The sequence below is a fragment of the Pseudonaja textilis genome, chromosome 1 (genome assembly GCF_049901715.1).
Source record: "Pseudonaja textilis isolate UNSWEBS1 chromosome 1, rPseTex1.2, whole genome shotgun sequence".
Lineage (NCBI taxonomy): Eukaryota > Metazoa > Chordata > Lepidosauria > Squamata > Elapidae > Pseudonaja > Pseudonaja textilis.
The window spans coordinates 153,189,296-153,211,028 of NC_141990.1; the positions used below are offsets into that span (position 1 = coordinate 153,189,296).

The 21,733-nt window shown below is 42.7% G+C and overlaps 1 protein-coding gene across 6 annotated transcripts in view; it reads left to right on the top strand.

Moving 5' to 3' along the window:
• Nucleotides 1–21,733, top strand: part of SERTAD2 (SERTA domain containing 2) — a 152,005-nt gene that overhangs the window by 89,990 nt on the left and 40,282 nt on the right. The window contains exon 1 of one of the 6 annotated variants that reach the window (XM_087919313.1): nt 5,857–5,971. The exons of 3 other annotated variants lie outside the window; for them this stretch is intronic. In XM_087919313.1, coding sequence (XP_087775439.1) covers nt 5,880–5,971 — 92 coding nt within the window. In that variant the 5' untranslated portion in view covers nt 5,857–5,879. Of the gene's footprint in view, nt 1–5,856; nt 5,972–16,061; nt 16,200–16,684; nt 17,060–21,733 lie in introns of those variants that run through there. 2 more of the 6 variants (XM_087919315.1, XM_026712910.2) reach the window with 2 other exon arrangements.

A 21,733-nucleotide genomic window follows, 5' to 3' on the forward strand; every position in this document is an offset into this window, starting at 1 on the left:
AGAAGAAGACGGGAAGGTTTTTTATTTTTATTTTTTTACTGATTCCCACCGATTGCCCTAAAAATCTTTCCTGGGAGCTGGAGAGCCCTGCAGGGGAAAAGAGTAACTATCAAACATTTGCCATCGTGTTCTGTTTATTGCCCTAATTAATCTGTTGTGGATTTTTAATTAAAACAGTGCTTTGTGATTAAAAGAATACTATGCACTGATGTCCTACACATCCTGATCCAGATTATTAGTAGATTAAGTATCATACGAAGGGCATTGTGACAGAAAATGTGAATGTTGGAAATCTTCCTCCTGCCAGGTTAATTGTAATGTTTGTTGACCCCCAAACCCTTTTTTGTAGATGATATTATTTAAGATTTAACTTTCAATTTGATTCACAGTCTGGGACTGGTAACAACTTCAATAGTTTAAGTTCTAATCAAGGACCTAAGAGCTATTAAGGTAGCTAATTGTTGTTGTTGTTGATTTAGTCTTCAGTTCGATTCACAATCTGGGACTGGTAAAAATTTTAAAAACTTACAATCATGTGATGCATGTAAATATAAGCTGTGCCACTTTTTGCCCTTTTTAAAATACTGTAATAAACTGCAAATGGTGGAAAAGCTTAAAGAGAGGCAGTGAAGAGTTTAAAGGTTAGAACCAGCGCCCTGAATTGAACCCACCTCACAGAGCTGAGGTGTAACATGCTCTTCCCTAAGAGCGCACATAATTGTACTAGCAGAAGCTTCTGAATACTCTTTAAGGGCTGCCCCATGTAAAAAGTGTGTTGCAATAGTCCAGTCTGGAGGTGACTCTAGGGCAGGGGTCTTCAAACTTGACAGCTTTAAGACTTGTGGACTTCAACTCCCAGAATTCCTCCTCCAGTCATATTAGCTTAGGAATTATGGTGTAGGTTAGTGGATAGATGTTTGTTGACTTCACAGTGAAGGGCTGGGTGACAGTGACTAGTCTAAATCATCTAGTCAGCTGCTTAAGGTCTCTGGCGTGGCACTTAACCTCAACACTAGACTGACTGGATAGCTTGCTAGACAGACAGACAGATCTCACACATGCACACATGGGCACGCACACAATATCAATTGTTTCCTTTCCTTAAAGATTCCATGCATATTCTGCGAGAAGCTCTTCCTCTGCCACAAATGTTGGGTGAAGGGAAAGTTATTTGTGATTCATTAGTCTTTACCAGTGTAGAAAAACTAGCATCACAGAGTACTTGACACTGTACATTTAGCCTCTTAGAAACTTCAAGTTGAAGCAAGTCCACTACTTCTGAAGCAATCTATTGAAAGAACTTTTTCTGGAAGGAAGCTAGTGCTAAAATATGTTTCTTCGTAGCCGTCTCTCAATAGAAAACCCTTTCACCTACCTACCTTTGGTTTTCTTTGCTGTCAGCACCATTCCATCATGTTAGATTAAACTGGTTGGGTTTTGCACCCATTTAGGTTGTTTTCAGGCTGACTAGAGTCTCCACAGTTATGCTTTTGTTTTTTTCAAATGAAGGAAAGCCTGCAGCCCTAAGCAATTTACTACTCTTGGAACTTTGTCCCCAGTCTAGATATCAGGCATAAATGAAAACCCTTCATTATGTTTAAACATTGTCCTCTTCCTGCTCTATCTCCTTCAAATTCCAAAAAGGCTTTTTGCTGTGATAATTTATGTTGAAATGAGCAAACCTTTGGTGCGCAGTGTGGTGGAAGATGAGGAGAAAGTATTTTCTGAGCCAGAATTAGCATCCCTATGCTAGTTTTCTCCAATTCTTGTGGCTCCTAACTGTATACGGGTAATGTCATATTTGAGCTAGTAGTATTCGATTCCAAAGTATAACTGCCTCTGGTACACACCTTTTTCGATTAATTGATTATGCGCCTTAAAGTCAGTATCGATTCCTAGCAACCACAAAGATGTCTTTACGATGATCTGTTCCCAACCTGCATATATTTGTATAAATATAATAAGATGAACTTTGTCATTTGCCTCTCAAGTGAGAACACTGAATTGATTGGTTCTATGAGTCATTTGCTTTTTCTTGGCTATGCATGGTATTCTTAAGAATTTTTTCCAACATTAAAGTCCAAAAGTGGGATTCCCACATTCTCGGGGAGACAGTGCTTGATTTTCTGATTTTTCTCTACTGAAACATGTTCTCTTGTTGTACATTTTTGGAGATATGTAGGTGATGCCTTATAAAAGGCATAATTACTGGGCATATTGAAATGGAAACGAGGGTACTTCAGTTTTATTTTCCATCTTTTGCTGAATTTTAAGTATCTAAGAAGCCTGGAAGGACTGCATTCAGGGGTGGGATTCTACAGGTTCGCACCTATTCTCTAGAACTGGCTGTTAACATTCTAAGCAGTTCGGAGAACCGGTTGTTAGAAGAAATTACTGGCCTAATCCTGTACGAAAGGCAGGAAGGAAACATTCTGGTGTTGCTTATAGAACCTGCCTCTTCGTTAACCCTTATTACATTCTTGGCAGGACTGGACTTCCTGTCTCAGGAACTTCTCTGGAGTTTTTTTTTTCTCTCCTTTGCTGGTACTTTGCTTGTGTGGAGTGACCATTCAAAGTTACAATGGCACTGAAAAAAGTGACTAATGACCATTTTTCACACTTAAGACTGTTGCAGCATCCCCTCAGTCATGAGAGGCCAGGCGAGGAGATGCGTGCCTCAATGTGAGTGATATTGAGTTGGCCACACCCAGCCAGTCACATGACCACCAAGCCATGCCCACCAACTAAGCCACGCCACAGAACCAGTTGTTAAAAAATTTGAATCCCACCCCTGATTGCATTATAGAGTAGTGTACAAGTGTAGTGTGGTGTAATGTAGTGTAGTAATAGTATTAGTAGTATTAGTATAGTAGTGATGGCATACCTTTTGGGCACCAAGTGCCCAAACCGGAACGTGCACACATGCATGTGCTCAAGCAAATGCACCGGAGCAGTGGAAACCCAAGACCAGCTGGCCAGAAGAGTAGCTGACGATGGCACTCATGCCCATAGAAGGGCTCTGTGTGCCACCTCTAGCATACGTGCCATAGGTTCGCCATCAAGGGTATAGTATTACTATTACTATACATAGTAACTAATTATTTATTACTAATTACTATCACCATACATAGATAAAAATAAATCCTTCTTCCAAACTACACAGATGCATACATTATTTCTTTCCTTCCATCTATTCCAAATATCTGTTTAGTTAGTAGACGTGGAGAATTGTGTCTCAATTTTGGCTGTATCATTGCAAGTACAGTCAGAGGTAGTGTGAGTTTGCTAAAGTCCCACTTCAGAATTAAGCACAGAGTAAACATTTGTAACAATAAATAAATACAAGGCACAACTAGTAGGAAATACTCCTGTAACTTGTAGGGCTGGGTGGAGGTGGGAATTTGATTGTCCTTAGAATGGGAAAAAGGTTTTACAAAGCTCCTGTTGTCACATGTCAACATTATTGTTGCATCCACTCTGTGTAATGTACTTCTTGCCCTTGAAGTTTGCTTCTGTCTCTTCTCAACTCTACTACCTTATCCACTGCAGGAAGTATCAAGAGAATAATAAAAGTGAAACTATAAAAATAGTTTTCTCTTTATCTCAGAAGGATTTTTGTTAAAAAAAAAACAATAGTATTTATATTTGAAGAACTGAGTGCCTTTTTGATGCAGTAAATTAATGTTTTTAAAATGTTCTTAAGATTTGTAGGCAGACATAGTCACATGATTTTTGCTGGACGATTGGAAACAGGAGCATAAAATGCCCATAGGGCGTGGCTAGTATGATAATGCCAAAATTTAAACCATCAGTCTTAACTGGAGCAATGTAAGTGTTCCTGTGAGTTTTAATTAATGAATTAAAAAAGAAAGCGCCCACAAGTAATCTACTTTCCTAGATAATATGAAGGCCATCACCAAGAAGACCATCACTTCCTTCCGGCCTCCCTCTGATTTCATGGTATGGGGAGGTACAAGTAATTCCTCCCCACCCTCCCGAGATGTTCTTATTGGATGGGGTGGTTCTTCCTTACAGCCTATGGGGCTATTCAGCCATTCAAGTGGTGGCCAGTCTAAAGAAACGTGTTTGTGAGATGTGGCTGTCCTCTCATGTACTTTTGTATCTTCATGAATGTATTGGTAGCACAGGCCCCATGAGCTGAAACGGATGGATCTAACCATACTTAAAGTGACTAATCAGCCTGATGACACCATGGCTAGGAGTGCCTTTGCACAGCTCCGTGTTGGGTACCGGTTGCACCTGTTTCCACACTGGGAGTCCCTACTCATGGTCACTTGTATGTTGAGTCACTTCCTGGTTGGACTACTTAGCAACGTGCGCCACATGGGGATGCTTTTGACAAGTATTCAGAAGCCTCAGCATTTGGGGATGTTGGTTGTTGGAACGTATGACACTTCTGCTCCACACGCTGCTTTGGCAACCGTGTGCTTCTGAGTAAAATTCAAGGTGTTAGAGGCCACCTTTAAAACCCTTCATGCCTTGGAACCAGATTATGGACAGGACCATCTCTCCCCAATAGTGTCTGCTACATTGGACAGAAGTGTTATACTCTGGTCCCATCCATTTCAACCTTGCGAGGTAGTCCAGACAACAAGCATATCCAAAAGTACTACCAGTAGTTATAAATTACTTGTACGCTTATCTTAACAGAATCAAACAAGTTGAAAGAACACCCACCCCTTCCCTTTACAATACAAGAAACTAGGGAGGGTCCCTTCTGAAATGTTTGCCACACCTCCATTGCTTCTGTGGCCTGAGCTACTTTTATCCAACTGTTGTCTAGTCTGAGGCTCTTCTTCCTGTCTCCCAAAGTCATTCCTACATAGTGGTGGGATTAAAAATTTTTTACTACCGGTTCGGTGGACGTGGCTTGGTGGGCTTGGTAGGGGAAGGATACTGCAAAATCCCCATTCCCTCCCCACTCCTGGGGGAAGGATACTGCAAAATCCCCATTCCCTCCTCACCCCACTAACCTGCTTTCCAGCTCCGTTCTCCTGTGCAGGGCAACAAAAGAAGACTTAGCCAATCAGCTGGGACTCAGTGGGTAGTGGAGAATAAATGGGGGTGGGGCCAGTCAGAGGGGGTATTTGCTGGTTCTCCAAACTATTCAAAATTTCCGCTACCGGTTCTCCAGAACTGCTCAGAACCTGCTGAACACCACCTCTGCTACATACCATTCTATTGCATTAGAGAGTGCCATTTGGCAGGACCAGGAAAAGGGCCTGTTCTTCTGGGCACTCACCCATTGGAATCTCATTTCTCCCAGGATCAGATCTGCCTTGACTTCATTGGATTTTCACAAGGCATTACTAACTTGTTTCTGCCATCAGGCCGAGAAGCTCTAATAATACAGTTCTTGGCAAGGTTTTTCAGACATGGCTTACTTACCTTTGACTTCTTCCTAGGGCTAGGAGATAGAGAGACACCGGCTCAAAGTCACCCAGCTGGTTTTGTGACTAAAGCAGGACTAGAATTCAGAATCTCCAATTTTCTAGCCCGATTCCTTAACCACTGCACCAAACTGGCTTTGTATCCCCAATAATGCACTCCCAATGAATTTTTTTTCCCCCTATGATTCTGTGATACAGTTTTAGAGTCCTTAAACCATATTAAGAGTTTCATTCTGTTCCTTTTGATTCAGAGGATAGGACAGAAAGCCCTTCCTGATCCCTCTGTGTACCTTTTGTCATCCATAGTTTTCTCTCTTACTCATAGCGAGTCGTGCTGTCGGCCAGGTAGGAGGAGGAGTTGGGGGCGGATGACACTGCTGCTTTCAGCACTCCACGCAAGCTAGGGGCAGAGCAAATGAAGCTCAATTACGCAAATACTGGAGGCACTGAGAATGTGCCACATCACTTATGAGCATGACTGGAGCTGACTGTGAATCATGGCTGTTGTTAAAGCTTTGTGTATCAGTTCAAGTGGGCAGAAACAGGGCGCTTTTTCAAATGTAAGGTTGAAGCTAATGAGTTGTGATCTTGTAAACATTGCAATTTCACAGATTCTTGTATTCCGTCTTTTTTTTCCTCTTTCTCTCTCTCTCTCTCTCTTTCCTCCCTCCCTCCCTCTCTTTCTCCCTCTCCTTCCCTTTCTCCCTCTTCCTCTCTCTCTCCTTCCCTCTCTCTCTTCCTCTCTCTTTCCTTTCCTCCCTCCCTCTCTCTCTCTCTCTCTCCCTCCCTCCCACCCTCCTCCGGTTACTTTTCCAGAGAACAAGGTCAAGACTTGCCACTGTGCCTCTGCAGAATTTTAGCTGCTAAAAAAAAGGCGGGGGGGGGGGTGGAATCAACAGTTAACAACTTTTTAAAAATCTGCCTTCAGTAAGAAAAGCTCAACTTCAGATAGCAGTAGGTTTGCAATTGTTTGCAATTGTGGCAAAGAACTGAGTCAGGATTTTGGCTTGCATGCCAAAGTTTTCCACTGGGATTTGCTCGAACAGCTACCAAGTTTTACTCTGAAATTTCTATGTTGTTTTTGCTGGGGTTTGCTCTTCTCCTGGCAGCCAATTCCTGTTTACCAAATAAAATTGGCTTCATCTCCTTTGTAGATTTTCCAAGCGTTTAAGTAAAAACTACTTATACACATGGCTTAAAACAGGCTTTTGTCTCCAAAATGGTAATAAGTAGAGATGGATGGAGAAGGATGATAGATAACCTGGCACAGTCATATATTTTGCAGAGAAAATAAAAAAAAACCCACTTTTGTGAAGGCAAAGACGACGTCCACAATCGCAAGAAGGTTAACACTTTTATTAACTAAATAACTGGTATCCGTGGTGGCCGCTAAACTGTTCGGATCGGCTGACAGTAGCGAGCAACAGCTGACGCCATCTGACAGCTCCCTTTTATATCGCTCGCTGTCAGACGGCTCAGCCAATAGGAACGAACTTTGGTTCCTGCTCAAATCTGCCGAACGTAACACCCACCTCCTGAAATAATATAGTCAGTTGTTTATTAGTAAGAGCAATTTAAACATGTACTCAGGTGATCATTGTGCAGGTGTAGGGGAAGCCATATTCTTCCAGAGGTTGTTGAATTGCTATCCCCAGTAACTGTCACCAGCATGGAAAATGGCAAGGGATTCTACTAAGTGTAGCTCAGCAATATTGAAATTTCGTATTTCTATTGCAGTGTGGACTGATTATAATATGCTACAGTACATAAGTAAGCTATCCTAGTGGAAAATTGTTTCAGTTGACCCACCCAACATTTTTTTTCCATTTGTACTTGGCAGGGGCCATAAAGTAGCTCATAAATGAAGGCTGAAAAGAAGGGTGAAATGCCTGCATATCTTTACATTCCTCCTGTTTGTATTTATCAATAGTTTGCTAATCCTTTCCTCATATTTTAAAAATATTTCTGCGCACTACAAACCTCTGGCTTGGCTTGATCACGTTGCTGTAAAGACAGCCCAACTGTCAAAACAGCTGTCAGAAGGAAACACGGCCCAGAATGGCTGTATTTTCAGAGCTGGATTTCTGTACTAGGGCTTATCAAGATGGCAACTGCACACAATGACAGAAGTGGGGATGGGGGTACTGGTCAACTTTGCCAGAACTACTTCTGGACAGGAAAAGCGAGGTCACACACCAGGCCTTGCAAGGTCTCTCCTCCTGCTTTTCTATCCAGGGCCGTAACATTCCACCATCCTCGACCTCTGAACTTGCTGGCCAGAATAACTTTCTAAAATCTCTTCCCACCTGATCTTGTTATCTTTTTTTTTTTTTTTTTTGCTGTGGAATTAATCTCCTTCTTCACTTCCTGCCACTTGTTCCATTTCTGTCCCCTCACGGCTGTAGTGTCAGTAGTTCTGTGAGGGGGCACAGTTGCATTTATGTCTTTACAAGACAAAAGTTTGTATAGGTGATAAAGTACTATGGGAGTTGCAGTTTTGGAAATGTTGGGAACAACAGTCAGAATTGTGTCTTTTTTTAAATCACATAATAACCTTACGTCTCCCTTTACCCAGAGACTGACAAACAGACACCATTACACACACATACACACACCCCATTAATCTTTGGGGTCAAAAAGGAAAGTCTGGATCTCTCAGGGTGCAGCATCTAATATTCTCACTGGTTACTAAAAATCCAGTTTTTCTGCATGTGAGAATGTGTAAGGTACAATTCCTATTTAATATTTTCCATGTATATATTTTGAGTTGGGCTGTCCTTGGTCTATGAAAAGCCACAGTGCTCTAAAAACATGATGCCTAATGCTGGTTCTTTTGGTGCCTAACATTCTTGCTGATCGTGACTTCATTTTTCTACATTTTCCATTCTTGCCTAAATGGGCAATGCTAAATGACTCATCAATCAGCTCTGATGGACAGGAATCTCTTCCAGCTGCAGAGTGAACTAGCTTCCTTTTGTTGGAACTTCCTTCAAGCGCTTGAGGATTGACTTCCTGCTCCCTCTTCCTATTATCTAGGCCCCATTTACATCAGAAAGATCCTCCTGGCAATCTATTATTCACCGGGTCTTCCTCAGAGCCCTTTGTGACTTTGGCCTATACTAAAAGGATGATTGGAAACCTCTGGTCTCTAGGTGGGTGAACTAAGAACAGGCTCAATGAATTTTCAAGTATTAGTCACTCACGTGGGCCAATGTGAATGGGGATCAAGGTTCTAATTTACAGGCCCATTTTGTGCCTTGCTGGATTGGCTGTTGAGGGATGTAGTTTAGCTGGCTGAGCCAGAATTATATAGCATAGGGCAGGTGGGGAAGGGTTTGAGGGTGGTGCTTGAGAAATGAGACTTTTCTCCTGTGGGGAGGGCAGTTCTTTTTCTGCAAAGTTTAATGGCCAGCTTGCCAGTGGTGAAAAAGCCAAGTGCATGCTTTGAAAAAGGTATAGTTTTTGATGCAATATGCAAAGAACAAAAAGGCTGCTGTCAGCTGCATGCAAGAGTTGGAGAGAGAGTTTATATTCTGTGCGCTCTCGCTCTCTTTTTCTGTGGGAGTTATTTCCTGTTGTTGACTCCAGTTCTTTATTTAGAACCACCTTAGCTACTCAGCAACTGCTCGTTGGAGAGGGGGCTGGAGGGAGGAACAGCGTGAATACAACTTCTAAAGGTTCCTTTCAAACAGCTAGCCCTGCTTTGCTTCATTAAAACGAAGCCGCTTTCCTTAGTGGAACACAAACTTTTTCTCATCCACACCACTGCATTTCCTTCTGATAGTGCCACCCACACTTAGCAGAGAGCCAAGCCCCACCCTCCCGCACACCCAAGAAGCAAGTTATGCTTCGGAGGTGCCTCCTCTCATCACATCAAAAGCAAAGTGCATGAGATTTCTCTAGAGAAAATGATGGGCTTCTTTTGTGCTTTACAAAGGACAGTTTTCACCCTGCTGTAAAAGGAAAAGTTATAAATCAGCTGCCTGGAAAGAATGAAAGGGCTGTCAGCTGGCGTATTTTCTGATTGTGGAGGCTGTTCTTTTTGGCTGACACTTGGGTTTCTTAGGCTACCCCATGCAGGCTCGGGCACTTTCTGTCTCCCAATGGTAGCAGGGTCCTTCGCGCTGGATGCCAACGAAGAAAGCCCATCCCAGTTGTTGACCTGGGAATCTCTACAAGCAGCCATACTTTTTCAAAAGTCCAGTTGTAGGCATGGATGTATGGATTGTGAGCTTTTGTGTCCCTTCCCCACTTCAGGAGTTCAAGGCAGCAGACACAACACTCCTGCCTCATGCTTTTCCCCGCAAATATCCTTGTGCTTTTCCTGAAGCACTCTATCTACACTTAGAATCCAGCAAGGAATGGCAATAGACCGCTTTTGGCCAGTGTAAGATGTTCATTCACAACATCCAGTGGGGAAGAAATTCAAATAACTCTCAAATGACAATTTAGCACAAGGTATTGTAGGTAACAGGCTGGATTTTGATACATGTACTGATTCTTCGAATAATCACTGCCACCTCCACCCTGGTCAAAATATAACCAGGAAATTCAGATGTATGTTTTATGGGGGATTTCCTCTTCCAAAACTAGACACAATGATGTCCCATTGATTTTGATGGGCTTTAACATTTGGTTTAATGGTGCTCAGGTTAACATTCGTTCAGAACCACCAGACAAAAATGCAATATGAAACTCACTGATTTGTTTTCTAGCAGGCCAGTTCCCTTGGTGATGGGAGTAAGTTGTGGGGGGCAGGGAGCTTTATATATCATCCTGAATTCCAGTTCCCCCAGCTGTTTTTTTGATAAGTGCTTTGGTTCTTTGTGATGGCAGGGGCTGAAGCTCTCCAACATTTTAACTTTTCCCTATCATATCTATAAAAAAAATCTGTCTATGCAATTGATATAATTTATAGAGTTTACATAGTTGAATTGTAAACTTGGAGATTCTGTAGTGAAGAACTTTGCTGAAACCTTAATAACATAGTGCAATATTATGAAATTCATAAATGACCTCAAAGCAACCAGACTCTAGGCAGGTCTGTGTCCGATCCATTGCTTGCAGGCCACACACGTGACCTGGGACAGCTAGTAATGCGACCCCAAAAGATCATAAACTTTAAACATGATGTGATTATTAGGTGATTTATATACATTAACTGTATTATATATTTTATATGGGGCCCAAGACAATTCCTTTTCACTCAGTGCAGCCCAGGCAAACTATGGACACCCATGCTCTGGGCCGTTTGCACTGCATAATAAAACACAGCAATAATAATAATATTGCAATATAAAAAATTTGATGGTTCCAGAAACAATGCTAAAAGGTCCCACAAAGAAGCCTGGTTTTTACAACTTTCTATGAGATCATGAGAATGGGGTCTGTCTTTATCTGTGAGGTAAGGGTGGAGTGGGGTTAAGAGATGGGGGGGGAAACTCTTGGAAAAAAGAACATCTACCTTCAGGCCATTTCCAGTGCCACTTCTTGGTTGTAGATGTTATTTAGTTATTCTTTTTGCTTAGAAAATAACCAAGGTGGGATTCAGCAGGTTCTGACCAGTTCTGGAGAACCGGTAGCAGAAATTTTGAGTAGTTCAGAGAACCAGCAAATCCCACCTCTGACTGGCCCTGCTCCCATCTATTCTCTGCCTCCTGAGTTCCAGCTGATTGGCTGGGTCTTCTTTTGTTGCCCTGCACAGGAGAACAGAGCTGGAAAGCAGATTAGTGGGGTGGGGAGGGAACGGGAATTTTGCAGTAACCTTCCCCCTGCCATGCCCACCAAGCCACACCCACCAAGCCCACAGAACCGGTAGTAAAAAATTTGAATCCCACCACTGTAGTGGTTGTTAGTTATTGTAGCACAAATAGAAGAGAATTTTAGACTCTAAGCATAGTTTAAGCTTGAGCTTGATAACACAGAGATGACAGAACGTTTTTCAGAGAGGGTATTCGTTTATCAGCTCTAAATCCTAGATGATTTTCCCCCACCAAATTTTGTTTTATTAATATAATATATAAAAATTCCATTTCAATCAAACTGTGTATTGTCTGGGTACAGTTGTTTTAGGTGATCATAATCAAAGTGTTTACAATAACATTCATCACAATAACAATACTGTAATAACAATATTTATCCATTTTAACAAATTTCCATTTATCCTTTTTATGTCCCTTTCCTTCTAACTTGTTTTTATTGTCTAACCATCGATAAAATGAGTCCCATGTCAAAAAGTATTTAGTTTCTTCTTTGTCCTTAATAGTAAGCATTAGTCTATCCATTTCTGCACATTCTAGTATTTTGTTAATTACATTCTCATCTGTCAGGATCTCATCACACTTCCATTGTTGACCATATACAATTCTTGCTGCAGTTAATTCATGTAAAATCTATAAAGCATATAGTCTATTTGTCATACTTTTCTGGTGGAATGCTCAATAAGAATATTTCTGGTTTCATGGCTATATGCTAGATGAATTTGATCGCCTCATAGAATGTAAGAATTGGAAGGTATCTTGGAAGTCAACTAAACCAACTCTCTTTCCAATGCAGGAACCACTTCTACAGCATCCACAAACAGTTGGCCACCATAGAACAGAATTCTAGAAATATTTCATTCAGGTTTTTATTGTAGTAAGTACTATGAACAATAATGCTTTTTTTAAAGAAAAAAATGCACAATTCCTATGGTATTCACGGTAATTGGCCTTGCACTTACATTTAATGGAACAGAATGGAGAGTGAGTTGAGTCCAAATCTGACATTCTCACACTGAATTCTGGCAATGAATTTATTTCTAAATTTGGTGATTCAGACTGAATTTTTTTTATGTATGTCTATTTGTGTGTCTATATATTTTAAGGAAACTTAAAGTGTAGATGTTTGCTTCAGTTCAATTAAAATTGCTTATACTATCTGCTTACCCTCTTTTAAAAAAATCAGATTTTGTTTAAAAAGTCCCAAATTATCCCCTGCAAAATACTGTAATTCTCAATACTGAGAATAAACTGCACAATGCTTTCATTCTTATGAAGAATCAGTTCTGATTACATATCATGATAACATACCAATATAGAAACTTAACTTCATATTACTTATCATTCATCATAAAATATATAGAAACACCCATTTCATCCTTGATGACATATAAGACAGTAATGATATAAAATATTTTTTAAAAATGAAAATTATAAAGCTAGGAGAGGACAACAAATGTTAAAAATAATGGAGTCACACCAATCCCTTGCCAATCCCTTAAGGTCTCCAGGGCTGATGGCATGACCAGCTTTTGATTAATGAAAAATCAAGATGAGCCCTGTTTTTTTTAAGGAGAAAGGGAAGATTAAGGATTGCAATTGTGGCCTACAATAATACATAAAGTATGCTTTATGTTTTATTAAACTTATTTATATTTAATAATTATTATTTATTTAATATTTAATAATATTTTTTTTGAATTAAACAAAAATATAAAAGTTTACTCCAAGGAAAATATTAGGTTGTAAAAGTATAGGAATCTAAATAATTAAATATGGTTACGGTAGGGTGCAAATTCTTCAGATAAAATCTCCATTCTCACAACCACGTTGGACATACAAAATTGGGGATAGGGGTATTGTTTTTATTGTTTAGTCTTGAATTTAAAAAGCTTCTTATAGCACATGGAACATTAAAGATTGCACTTCCAGTTGAATTTCATTTTTCAGACATGCCTTCTGTACTTCTAAAATATGGTTTGATTACAGGAAGATTAATTGGGCTGATAGCAACAGCCTGGATATTATTTATTTACTCATTACCTTAATTATTTTTATAAATAACTCCAGGCTCAATTTGTAAGTTAAGGACTGTATGTACTCCCTGCTCCCCACAATCTTGTGTATGTTGGTTGTGTTGCAAGAGAATGACCGGCTCAAAGTCACCCAGCTGGCTTTCATGTCTAAGGCAGGACTAGAACGCACAGCCTCCTGGTTTCTAGCCCCATGTCTTAAATCACTCGGCCAATCAGGCTTTCACAAATAATGACTAATAAATATTATTATGGTAAGTTCTAAAACTTTATTTTTTTTTCAATGCACTTTGTTTCAAAAAAAAAAAAAAAATCTGGTCCGGTTCCAAGCCAAGGGAAAGGTGCTGGAAATAAAAGAGAGGCGGATTGGAAAGAAGGACTCTGTTTATTGATGAGCAGAACCAACAACAGAGCATGTTGGGACAGCTGACAAAGTGGTTGGATGTGTACAGGGACTTTTATAGGGTTTTGAGATGCTGCTAGGGGTTGTGCAATGTTGTGAGTCTGGTGTCTTTTGCTATTCTAATGGTGGTGGGTTAATCCTATTATATCCTAAAAGGTCATGTTCTGTTCTTAGAATTTGGGTGGGGGGATGTAAATTTTAATCCCATCATCTGGAGATAAAGGTGTTTTGTTTGTGAATAGATTGGCCCAGTCTTTCTTAATGGGAACAAAATATCCATCTCTAAAGACTTCAGGCATCTGCTGGAAGCTGTCCGGACTGCTTTCTGCCTTTGGTAAGATTTTTTCTCCATTTCTCCTTTTGGGGAAATATAATATTCAGCCTCTTTTAATATTCCCTAAAATATTTCATTCTGGTGGTGGTGGGGGACTTCCCTACAACTTGGTGAATAATTAAAAGCCAGGATTATTTAATTATGATTGTAAGTGGTAGCCAACATTTGAAATGCGTGCGGATGAAGTTTTAGAATACTATTTGAAATAAGTGTTACATTTAAAGTATCGATAGTGTTGCAATAGCTTTCCTTCAAACCTTCCTTCATGTAATGATCTCATCTCCCTGAGCCAAGCGTGCCTTCACAGAAACGATGGTTTTGTGATGGGGGAAACCTGTCTCGTGTGATTCAATGGCCAGGAGGAGGGAAGATGGCAAAGTTTACCGAGTTTCTTCTTGTCCTTTTCATTCAACTTAAAATGATGGTTGTGTGTGGCAGGACCCGGATGATTTCATCTGTCTTGGAAGCTCAGGAGAATCATCCTGGTTATTACCGGGAAGGGAAGAGATTCTCTGGCCTGTCGTAGACGGGGATCTTGAAAAAGATCCCGGAAGAAAGCAGTGGAAATCTCCTTCCTTAATACTGGCAAGAAAAACTCACGGCACTGTCTGTTAAGTCACCACTGGATGAATGCCTTATTGAAATTGCTAGTAGCACTGTTGTTTCTATTACTGCTACTACTGCTGAATGCACGGCGTGATCATCCATTGACTGCCCGCTCTGTAACTTGTATTTTTGCGAATTAGACTTCTGTTGGGCGGGGGTGGGGGGGAGAGGAGAGAGAGGGGGCATTTTCTTGTCGTTGTCTTTGGCGCCCGGGTTGTGTGTGTCCTAGGAACGGAATCCACGGAACAAAGGAAAAGTTCCGGATAGTCCGCAGGCTCGATCCGAAATCGGTTGAGTTTGTGTGGTTTGCCGGTGCGGCTTACAGTACGTACTGATCCCCCTGGCCTTGGGAGTAGTGCATCTCTTGCGGGCTTCCCCCAGCCTAAAATCCACTCGATCTACATCGAATCTAATCGCCCAGGCAGGAAAGGCCAGCTTTCATTTCACCGTCTTGCCGCGCCCGGGCGTTTCGCTTTCTTATTTTTTTTTCTTTTCCCTTCCCCCGGCTGCCTCGTAAAAAGACTTACGCAATGCTCTATTAGGAGGGAGCTTTCGGCTTGCTCACCTACGCGTTTGGAGAGGGAGGGGGGAAGAGAGAGAAAGACACAGGGGGGGGAAACAAGAAGGATCTCCTGGAAAGACTGAGGAAAAAGTCCTGCACAAGTTGAGGGAAGAAACGAGCCTCCCCTCCCCCTCCTCGCACACATGCCAGGGAGAGAGAGAGAGAGAGAGAGGCCTCCCCGCCCCGGGAGCAAAGCCCCCGCTCTGAACTGCCCGCCCACTTCTCTGGAGCGCGGCTCTGTGGCGAGGGGGAGCCCAGCTGTTGTCCCTTCTGTGGAGCCCGCCTGCTGTTGCTGCTCCTTTCAGGAACTCGCAGTCCTGCTCCAGTTTGACTTGTTGACTAATTTCAAGTTGTTGAATAGCTCGCGTGCTTATCATAGTTGCGGTTGGCTTCAAGCTGCAGACTCGCTGCTGTGGAAGGGGGGGGGGCGGGGGGGGCGGCGGGAGGGAGGCTCAGCGTTAGCGCGTCCGCACAGGAACTCCAGTCGGGGCTGAGTTGTGTCCCCGAGAACCGCGCCAATTCTGAGGCAATCGAAGCGGCGAGCCCAAGTCCAGAGGCGTCTCGCTGCCATTTTCGGGGGCTGCCTGACTTTTTCTTTCGGAAACGAGAGACTTGGCTTGGCTCGGTTGCCGCCTTCTGTTTTTGAAAGAGTCGCCTGCGTGTGATGTAGGCGGCGTGTGCTGGAGGCTGAAAGGCTGGGAGCCTGGGTTTCTTCCTCCGCTGCTCCACTAAGATTGGAGCGAGCGGATTCGGCTTTTAGAGGCTGGTCTCAACCCAAAACCCAGCCTCGGTCCCGGGGGAAACCATCCAATTCCCGGCCAGCAACCTCACAGCTGTGTAAGAACTGACACAGCAATAGAGCCGATGCGCGTAGAGTCCCGAGAAAACCCATTGGAAAGGCCCGTTTCGGATGCTTTCCAGAACTCGAGTGCGAACCCGGAAGGTGTACAACATAAGCTATCCCTGCCAATGGGCATGTGCAGAGGGCAGCCCCAAATCATTACGGCTCATCTGAGGGACTGAGACGGGTCTGCCTCCCAGGGCGTGCAAGATGAGGGCTGGAACCAGCACATTACCTTTACACCTCGAAGGTATCACCTCCCCTTGAGTGCCCCATTCATCGCCTTTATTTATTGACCGATTGTTGTTAAATCGCTCCGCTCTTCCCAAGCCCCTCTCGCATCCGACCGGAGGGGCGGAGGGGGGAAATAATAGCGACATTGACTGCGCCTGTCACCCTTTCTCTCTCCCTGGCGTGTGCGGCTGGGGCGGGGGTGTGCGTGTGTGACCGCGCGCTCGTGTTGTCTTCTGCAGCAAGCAGCAGATTTATATTAGCATAGCTGATCTCTTGGGACAAAGACACATGTAAGGGAGAACAGGGCCCTACGCCCCGCCCTCCTTAGCTGGCCCAGCGAGGGGGCATGTGTCGCCTGCCTCCCAGGCCTTCTGAGGGAGGTGGGGCGGAGGAGAGGGGAGAGCAGGCGGCAGCGGGAGCAGCAGCAGCAGCGGAGGGAGGAAGGGAGGGAGACGGAGTGCCTGCCTAGGGACATAGGCGGGGCTTCCAACGTGAGCCAAAGGGCAAGGAGCTTGCAGAAGCCTTTCCTCGCGTCACTCTCTCCGCCTGGCAAGTGCTGGAAGCGCAGGCTGCTGCTCTTCCAGCGCTCGCCTGCTCCCTCCCTCCTCTTCCTCCTCCACCATTGTATAATGCTTCGTGATCGCCGCAGCCACAGGAAAGCGGAGGCTTAAATCCTCCCTGAGCGGCATTCGCTTCCCCGCCCCCCCACCCTATTCCGCCTCCTCTGTCCCACCGTCAGCCCCCTTCGCCGCCCACCTCACCCCCCCACCACCCGCGGGCGAGGAGAGTGACATATGGAGCGAGTGGAAGATTAGGAGCGTGCAGCGCGCGGCAAGCAGACCCTGATGCTTTAGTTCTCAGGAGGAACTGCATGTGGTAAGTTCAACTCGCCGCTGAAGAGGAGCGGGCCAAAGTGGGCGAGCGCGGGGACCGGGGAGGGGGGCGCCAGGAGTCACGCACAATCCAGCGGGGGATGTAATTGACTCGGCCAGGGGAGGGGGGCGCGGGCGGCGTGATGCACTTTAGACAAATCTCGGGGGCCCTGGCTGAATAGACGTCTTCCTCGGAAGCCGATGGGGCCCGAAAGACATCCCCGGGAAAGGCTCGGCTCTTCTACGTCTTGCTTGGATTCCCCCTTGTAAATCCCTTCGGGTAACCGTCTTCCTCGCCTCCCGAGAAAGCGATGGGCAGTAAGAGGTTGGCTGAGTTACTTTTTCTGGCCACAAAACCATTGAATCCCAACGTGCCGTGAGGGTCGGAGGGTCCGGTGTTCCTTGGAGCAGGTGTGTGTGTGTGTGTGCGTGCGTGCTGACTCGTGTGGCTTACGGCAGGAATGTAACTGCACGTTTTGTCGCTCTCTTCTTCGCTCTCCCAGTGTGTGGTATAAATATCGAGAGTTTTTCAGAGCCATCTTTACACAGCGCAACTTGGTTTTTTTTTGCTTTGACAATTTTCAGTGTGTGCTGTGGAGTCCGAGGTGCGGTGTGTAACTGCTTAGCAGTTTCTCTGCTGTTGGAGGAAAAGCCAATGTGTGGGTGGAACAGAACCTTACACTGGGGTTCTGAGTGAGCAAAGTATTTGTGCGCTATTTGTATTTGATTAGGACATGGTGGCCTGCTGAGGAGGAAGTTTAAAGAGGCGTCTCTCTGTGTTTAGAATTAACATTTTAGCCTGGTTGTAAGTGTATATTCCAACTGGTTATTAAAGAGCTGGGTTAATCCATGTCTTGGTGTCTCGATATGGGACAGCAAGATTGATATAAATGGAAAACCATAGCTGCAAATTTTGGCTTCCTAGAACTGCAGTAGGTTTAAAAGTACTTCTTGAATGTGAAATGTAGATTTTCCTTCCTTGAAGCACATAGAGCCCGGTGGTCGCCCCTGAACAGAAGTTGAATAGAAACACAGCTCTCCCAACTTTGTTTCTTTCGCTTGACTGAAAGTTTGTGTAAGATCTTGCAAAAGGAGATCCTGACTTCTTCAGAATTCTTAAGAGTCACCCCCTCCAATTGCTGAGATCCAATAGCATGCTGCTTCTCCAAAGAAACATGCCTCTTTTGGCTTCTGTGAAGTTTTATCAATGCTTGGAGTAAAAGGCCTGATTCCACTGCCATATCAATATACCATTAAGTTTGTTCAGTGACTTTTTATATATATTGAAAGTGGCAGAAAAATAGTGTTCAGAGTTAGCCTAGACTTTGTTTCCAGGTGTTGGCTTTTTGCACTCAAAGATCAGCCTTGTGTTAAACGCTCCCCCTCCCACCTAGCCCATGACACTAAATCAGCCTTTATAATGTGCTGGCCTCCAGGCACATTAGGGATTACAAATTTTGCTTCCATAGCCTACAGCTGTGCTGAGTAGAGAAGATGGGATTTGTAGTCTTTTCAGAGGTTATGGGTTGAGGAAGGCTATCTTGTGATTCAATTTGGGCTATGGCCTGTGCCACCCCCAAAAAAAGTCTTACCCTGGATTTCAGCCTTTCTTCTCTTCAAGCCTCACATTCCCCTAAATTTGCTGCAAATTGGGTAGCTTTAGTGATACTGAAAAATTTATTCTGTTTTATTAATTGTGTGATGCAGTAGGAAAGAATTCTTAGTATTAATTTATTTTACTAAATTGCAAAGCAAGGAAAAAGCTTCTTGAAGAAAATTGATTGTTTTGCTTTTTTAGGACAACTCTTTAAAGCAGCCATGTCCTTTCCCCAAGAATTGTAGATTGTGTTAGATAGGTGCTACATTTGTGTTCCTTGCATTTTAAGGCATCTTTTAGAATTGAATGTGAAGCTTTGCAGTGCCCTGCTACGTTCTTTCTTCTTGAAGTAATAAAACAAACTGGTGTCCATAGAAGGAAACCAATTTTAAGTTTAAGAGGAAGCATTTTCTGACTGACAGTGTGTATTGGAGATGAAGGAGGGATTAGCAGCTTTGATGCCAGACAGGTATGTGAGTCTGTATCCTAGGGAACACTTCCATTGTTCAAACAGGAATTGTAGCATCTAGCATAACAGCTGCAATGAGTTTCTTCCTTTGGCCCTTTATCTGCATCATTTAATAAAAAAAAAAGTTTGCCTTCAGGAGGAGGAAATAAAAATTTTCCAATATTGCAATTACGTTTATTGAGATTTACACCAAACGTATGATAGAGCTATTTCCTAAAATGTTTTGTGCTGCTGTTGTTTTTCCTTGAAGTTGCCTAAAATAGATAGGAAAACCTGTTCTAGTACAGTGGCTTTTATTCTGAATAAGACAGCTTGTACAAGTAGTCCTCTAAAAGTATAAAAACTTCACGGGTATACTGTGTTCACAAGTTTAGCTTTTTAAAAATTGTTTTGCTTCCAACATAAAAAACAGTAGCAAAAGCTTATATTGGGGAAAGCTACTTTAGAAAACTATCTCAATGATAAGATTGATTTTGTGTATATACGAAAACAGTTTGTCTCTGAATTTAAAACTTCTGGAGGATCTTACATAATCATCATCAGTTGAACTACTTTGCTGATAAATATTCATTCTTCACTCTTGGTATGACACATCAGTGTGACAAGTACAACAGAGCTTCGTTTGATATTTTGCACATTTTAAATGGAGTGAAGTTTGTGAATTCTGCATTTGCCTCATCTGTGTTTGACAGTGCACCAGATCAGAAGTGAGACTGATATTTTTTTAAAATGTAGCTGTGCTTTGCTGTCCCTCTCATAAGGGCTCTTTAGTGCCTCCTTTGGAAGTACAGTTTTTGTCTAAAAGATAACATAAATGGAGACAGCGCCAGTTGCAACAGCTTCTTGGCTAAAATGGGGAGGGGGGGGGCGAGAGGGAGAGAGAAAAGAAAAGAAACTATGCCAGAAACAGCAGGCTCTGATTACAGAGTCCAAAGATCATTTTATGCACTAAAGGAAAGCCAGTGAGTGAGTGCAAGGTCCAGTTTAAATGACTGCAGGGAGGGAATGAGTCTAGGGCATAAGAACAGCTGATCTATTTTTCCCATAATCAGCAAGATTTTTGCTAATTGTTCCGTTATTACCCAGAGCAAAAACCCTTTAGGCTGACACTTGAACGGAAGCAAAGAATTGAACAGGCAAGGGAGAACATGCAATGGTGTGTGGCTCTGGCATTCTGTCACCTCATTTAAAGGGCTTGTCGCCTGGTGCTGCCCATGCCCACCGGAGCTCCTCACGCCGCCGCTACTGCCGCCGCCATCTTTCATCATGGGTGTCCAATCTTTTTGATTCACCTGGGCCACGCTGAGTGTAGAGGAATTGTCATGAGCCGGATATAAAATATATAACATAGTTAATGGATATAAATCACAGAAAGTTATCAGATTACGAACTTTTGGGCTTGCATTATTAGCTGTCTAGGGCTGCGAAGTGGACGTGCTTGGTCTAGATAACGACCACCCAATTTTCAACATGGCTTATTTTATTTATTTTAGGTTTTTTTAATCCCACCATTATTATTTTAGTAAATAACTCATGTGGTGAACATATCTAATAGTTCCTATTTTCCTCACAACAACCACCACAGTGTGAGGTGAGTTGGGCTGAGACAGAGTGACTTGCTTAAAATCACCCTGCTGGTTTTCATGCCTAACTTGGGATGAAAACTCAAGTCTCCTGGTTTCTAGCCTTAGTGCTTTAACCACTAGACCAAACGATGCTGATCATGGTGTGGTATAGTTTCACGTTGCCTAATCTGTTCCATCAACTTGTTGCAGGAGGACATCAATCATAAAATCATTATGATAGAGCTGAAGATTTAAAGCTTGGCCATTGATGGCATAATGCTAACTCTTAAAAGATATTAGTTCCTTTTAACTTTGATGGAGTTTAAAAGAAAACAAGTATATGGTTGCAGCCTAAAAAGCTATTTTATGTGTGCCATGCTGTCTCCTATGCTGTTCTTAACTTGTAATTCCAATGCATGTGGTTTGTTAGAGTTGAAACTTAGTTGACAGATTTTGCTTTCCATGTTGGGTTATGCAGCTTTTTGGTGCAGAAATTACTAGGAATAGCATGGATTCCTATTTCACACATGCTTAATTTGATAATCTGTCTTGACTTAAAAGAATAATTAAAAGCATAAAATGCTTTTAACTCTCTCCCTCCCCAGAAAAAGCCTTAGCCTAACACTCCATTTTACTTAAACTAAGTTAAATTGCTAATATGTGAATAAGAAATTAATCATGTTTAAATGCCATGAAAATTAACAATGACATTTTAGGCAGGGTAAGGAGATCTAGGCCGCCAAATCCCATGCAACCACTAGTTGGCAGTAAAGAGATACAGAATATAATCAGATTTTTGCTATTATATAATGTTTGTCCGGATTCTTTTGCTACTCAGGCCTAGTAGCGCTAGGTTTAGGGATTTGGACAGGAAGAATCCAAATATTCTTATTAACATTTATGAGAACAGCTTATACTTTCTGAATACTCATAGCTAAGTCACATGACTAAAGATCAGAGTGAGGTTTTGGTAAATTCGGCCATTATTGCTGACCAGGTGACACAAAAGTTGTTTGTTATACAACCAGTTCTATTTTCAGCCCATAG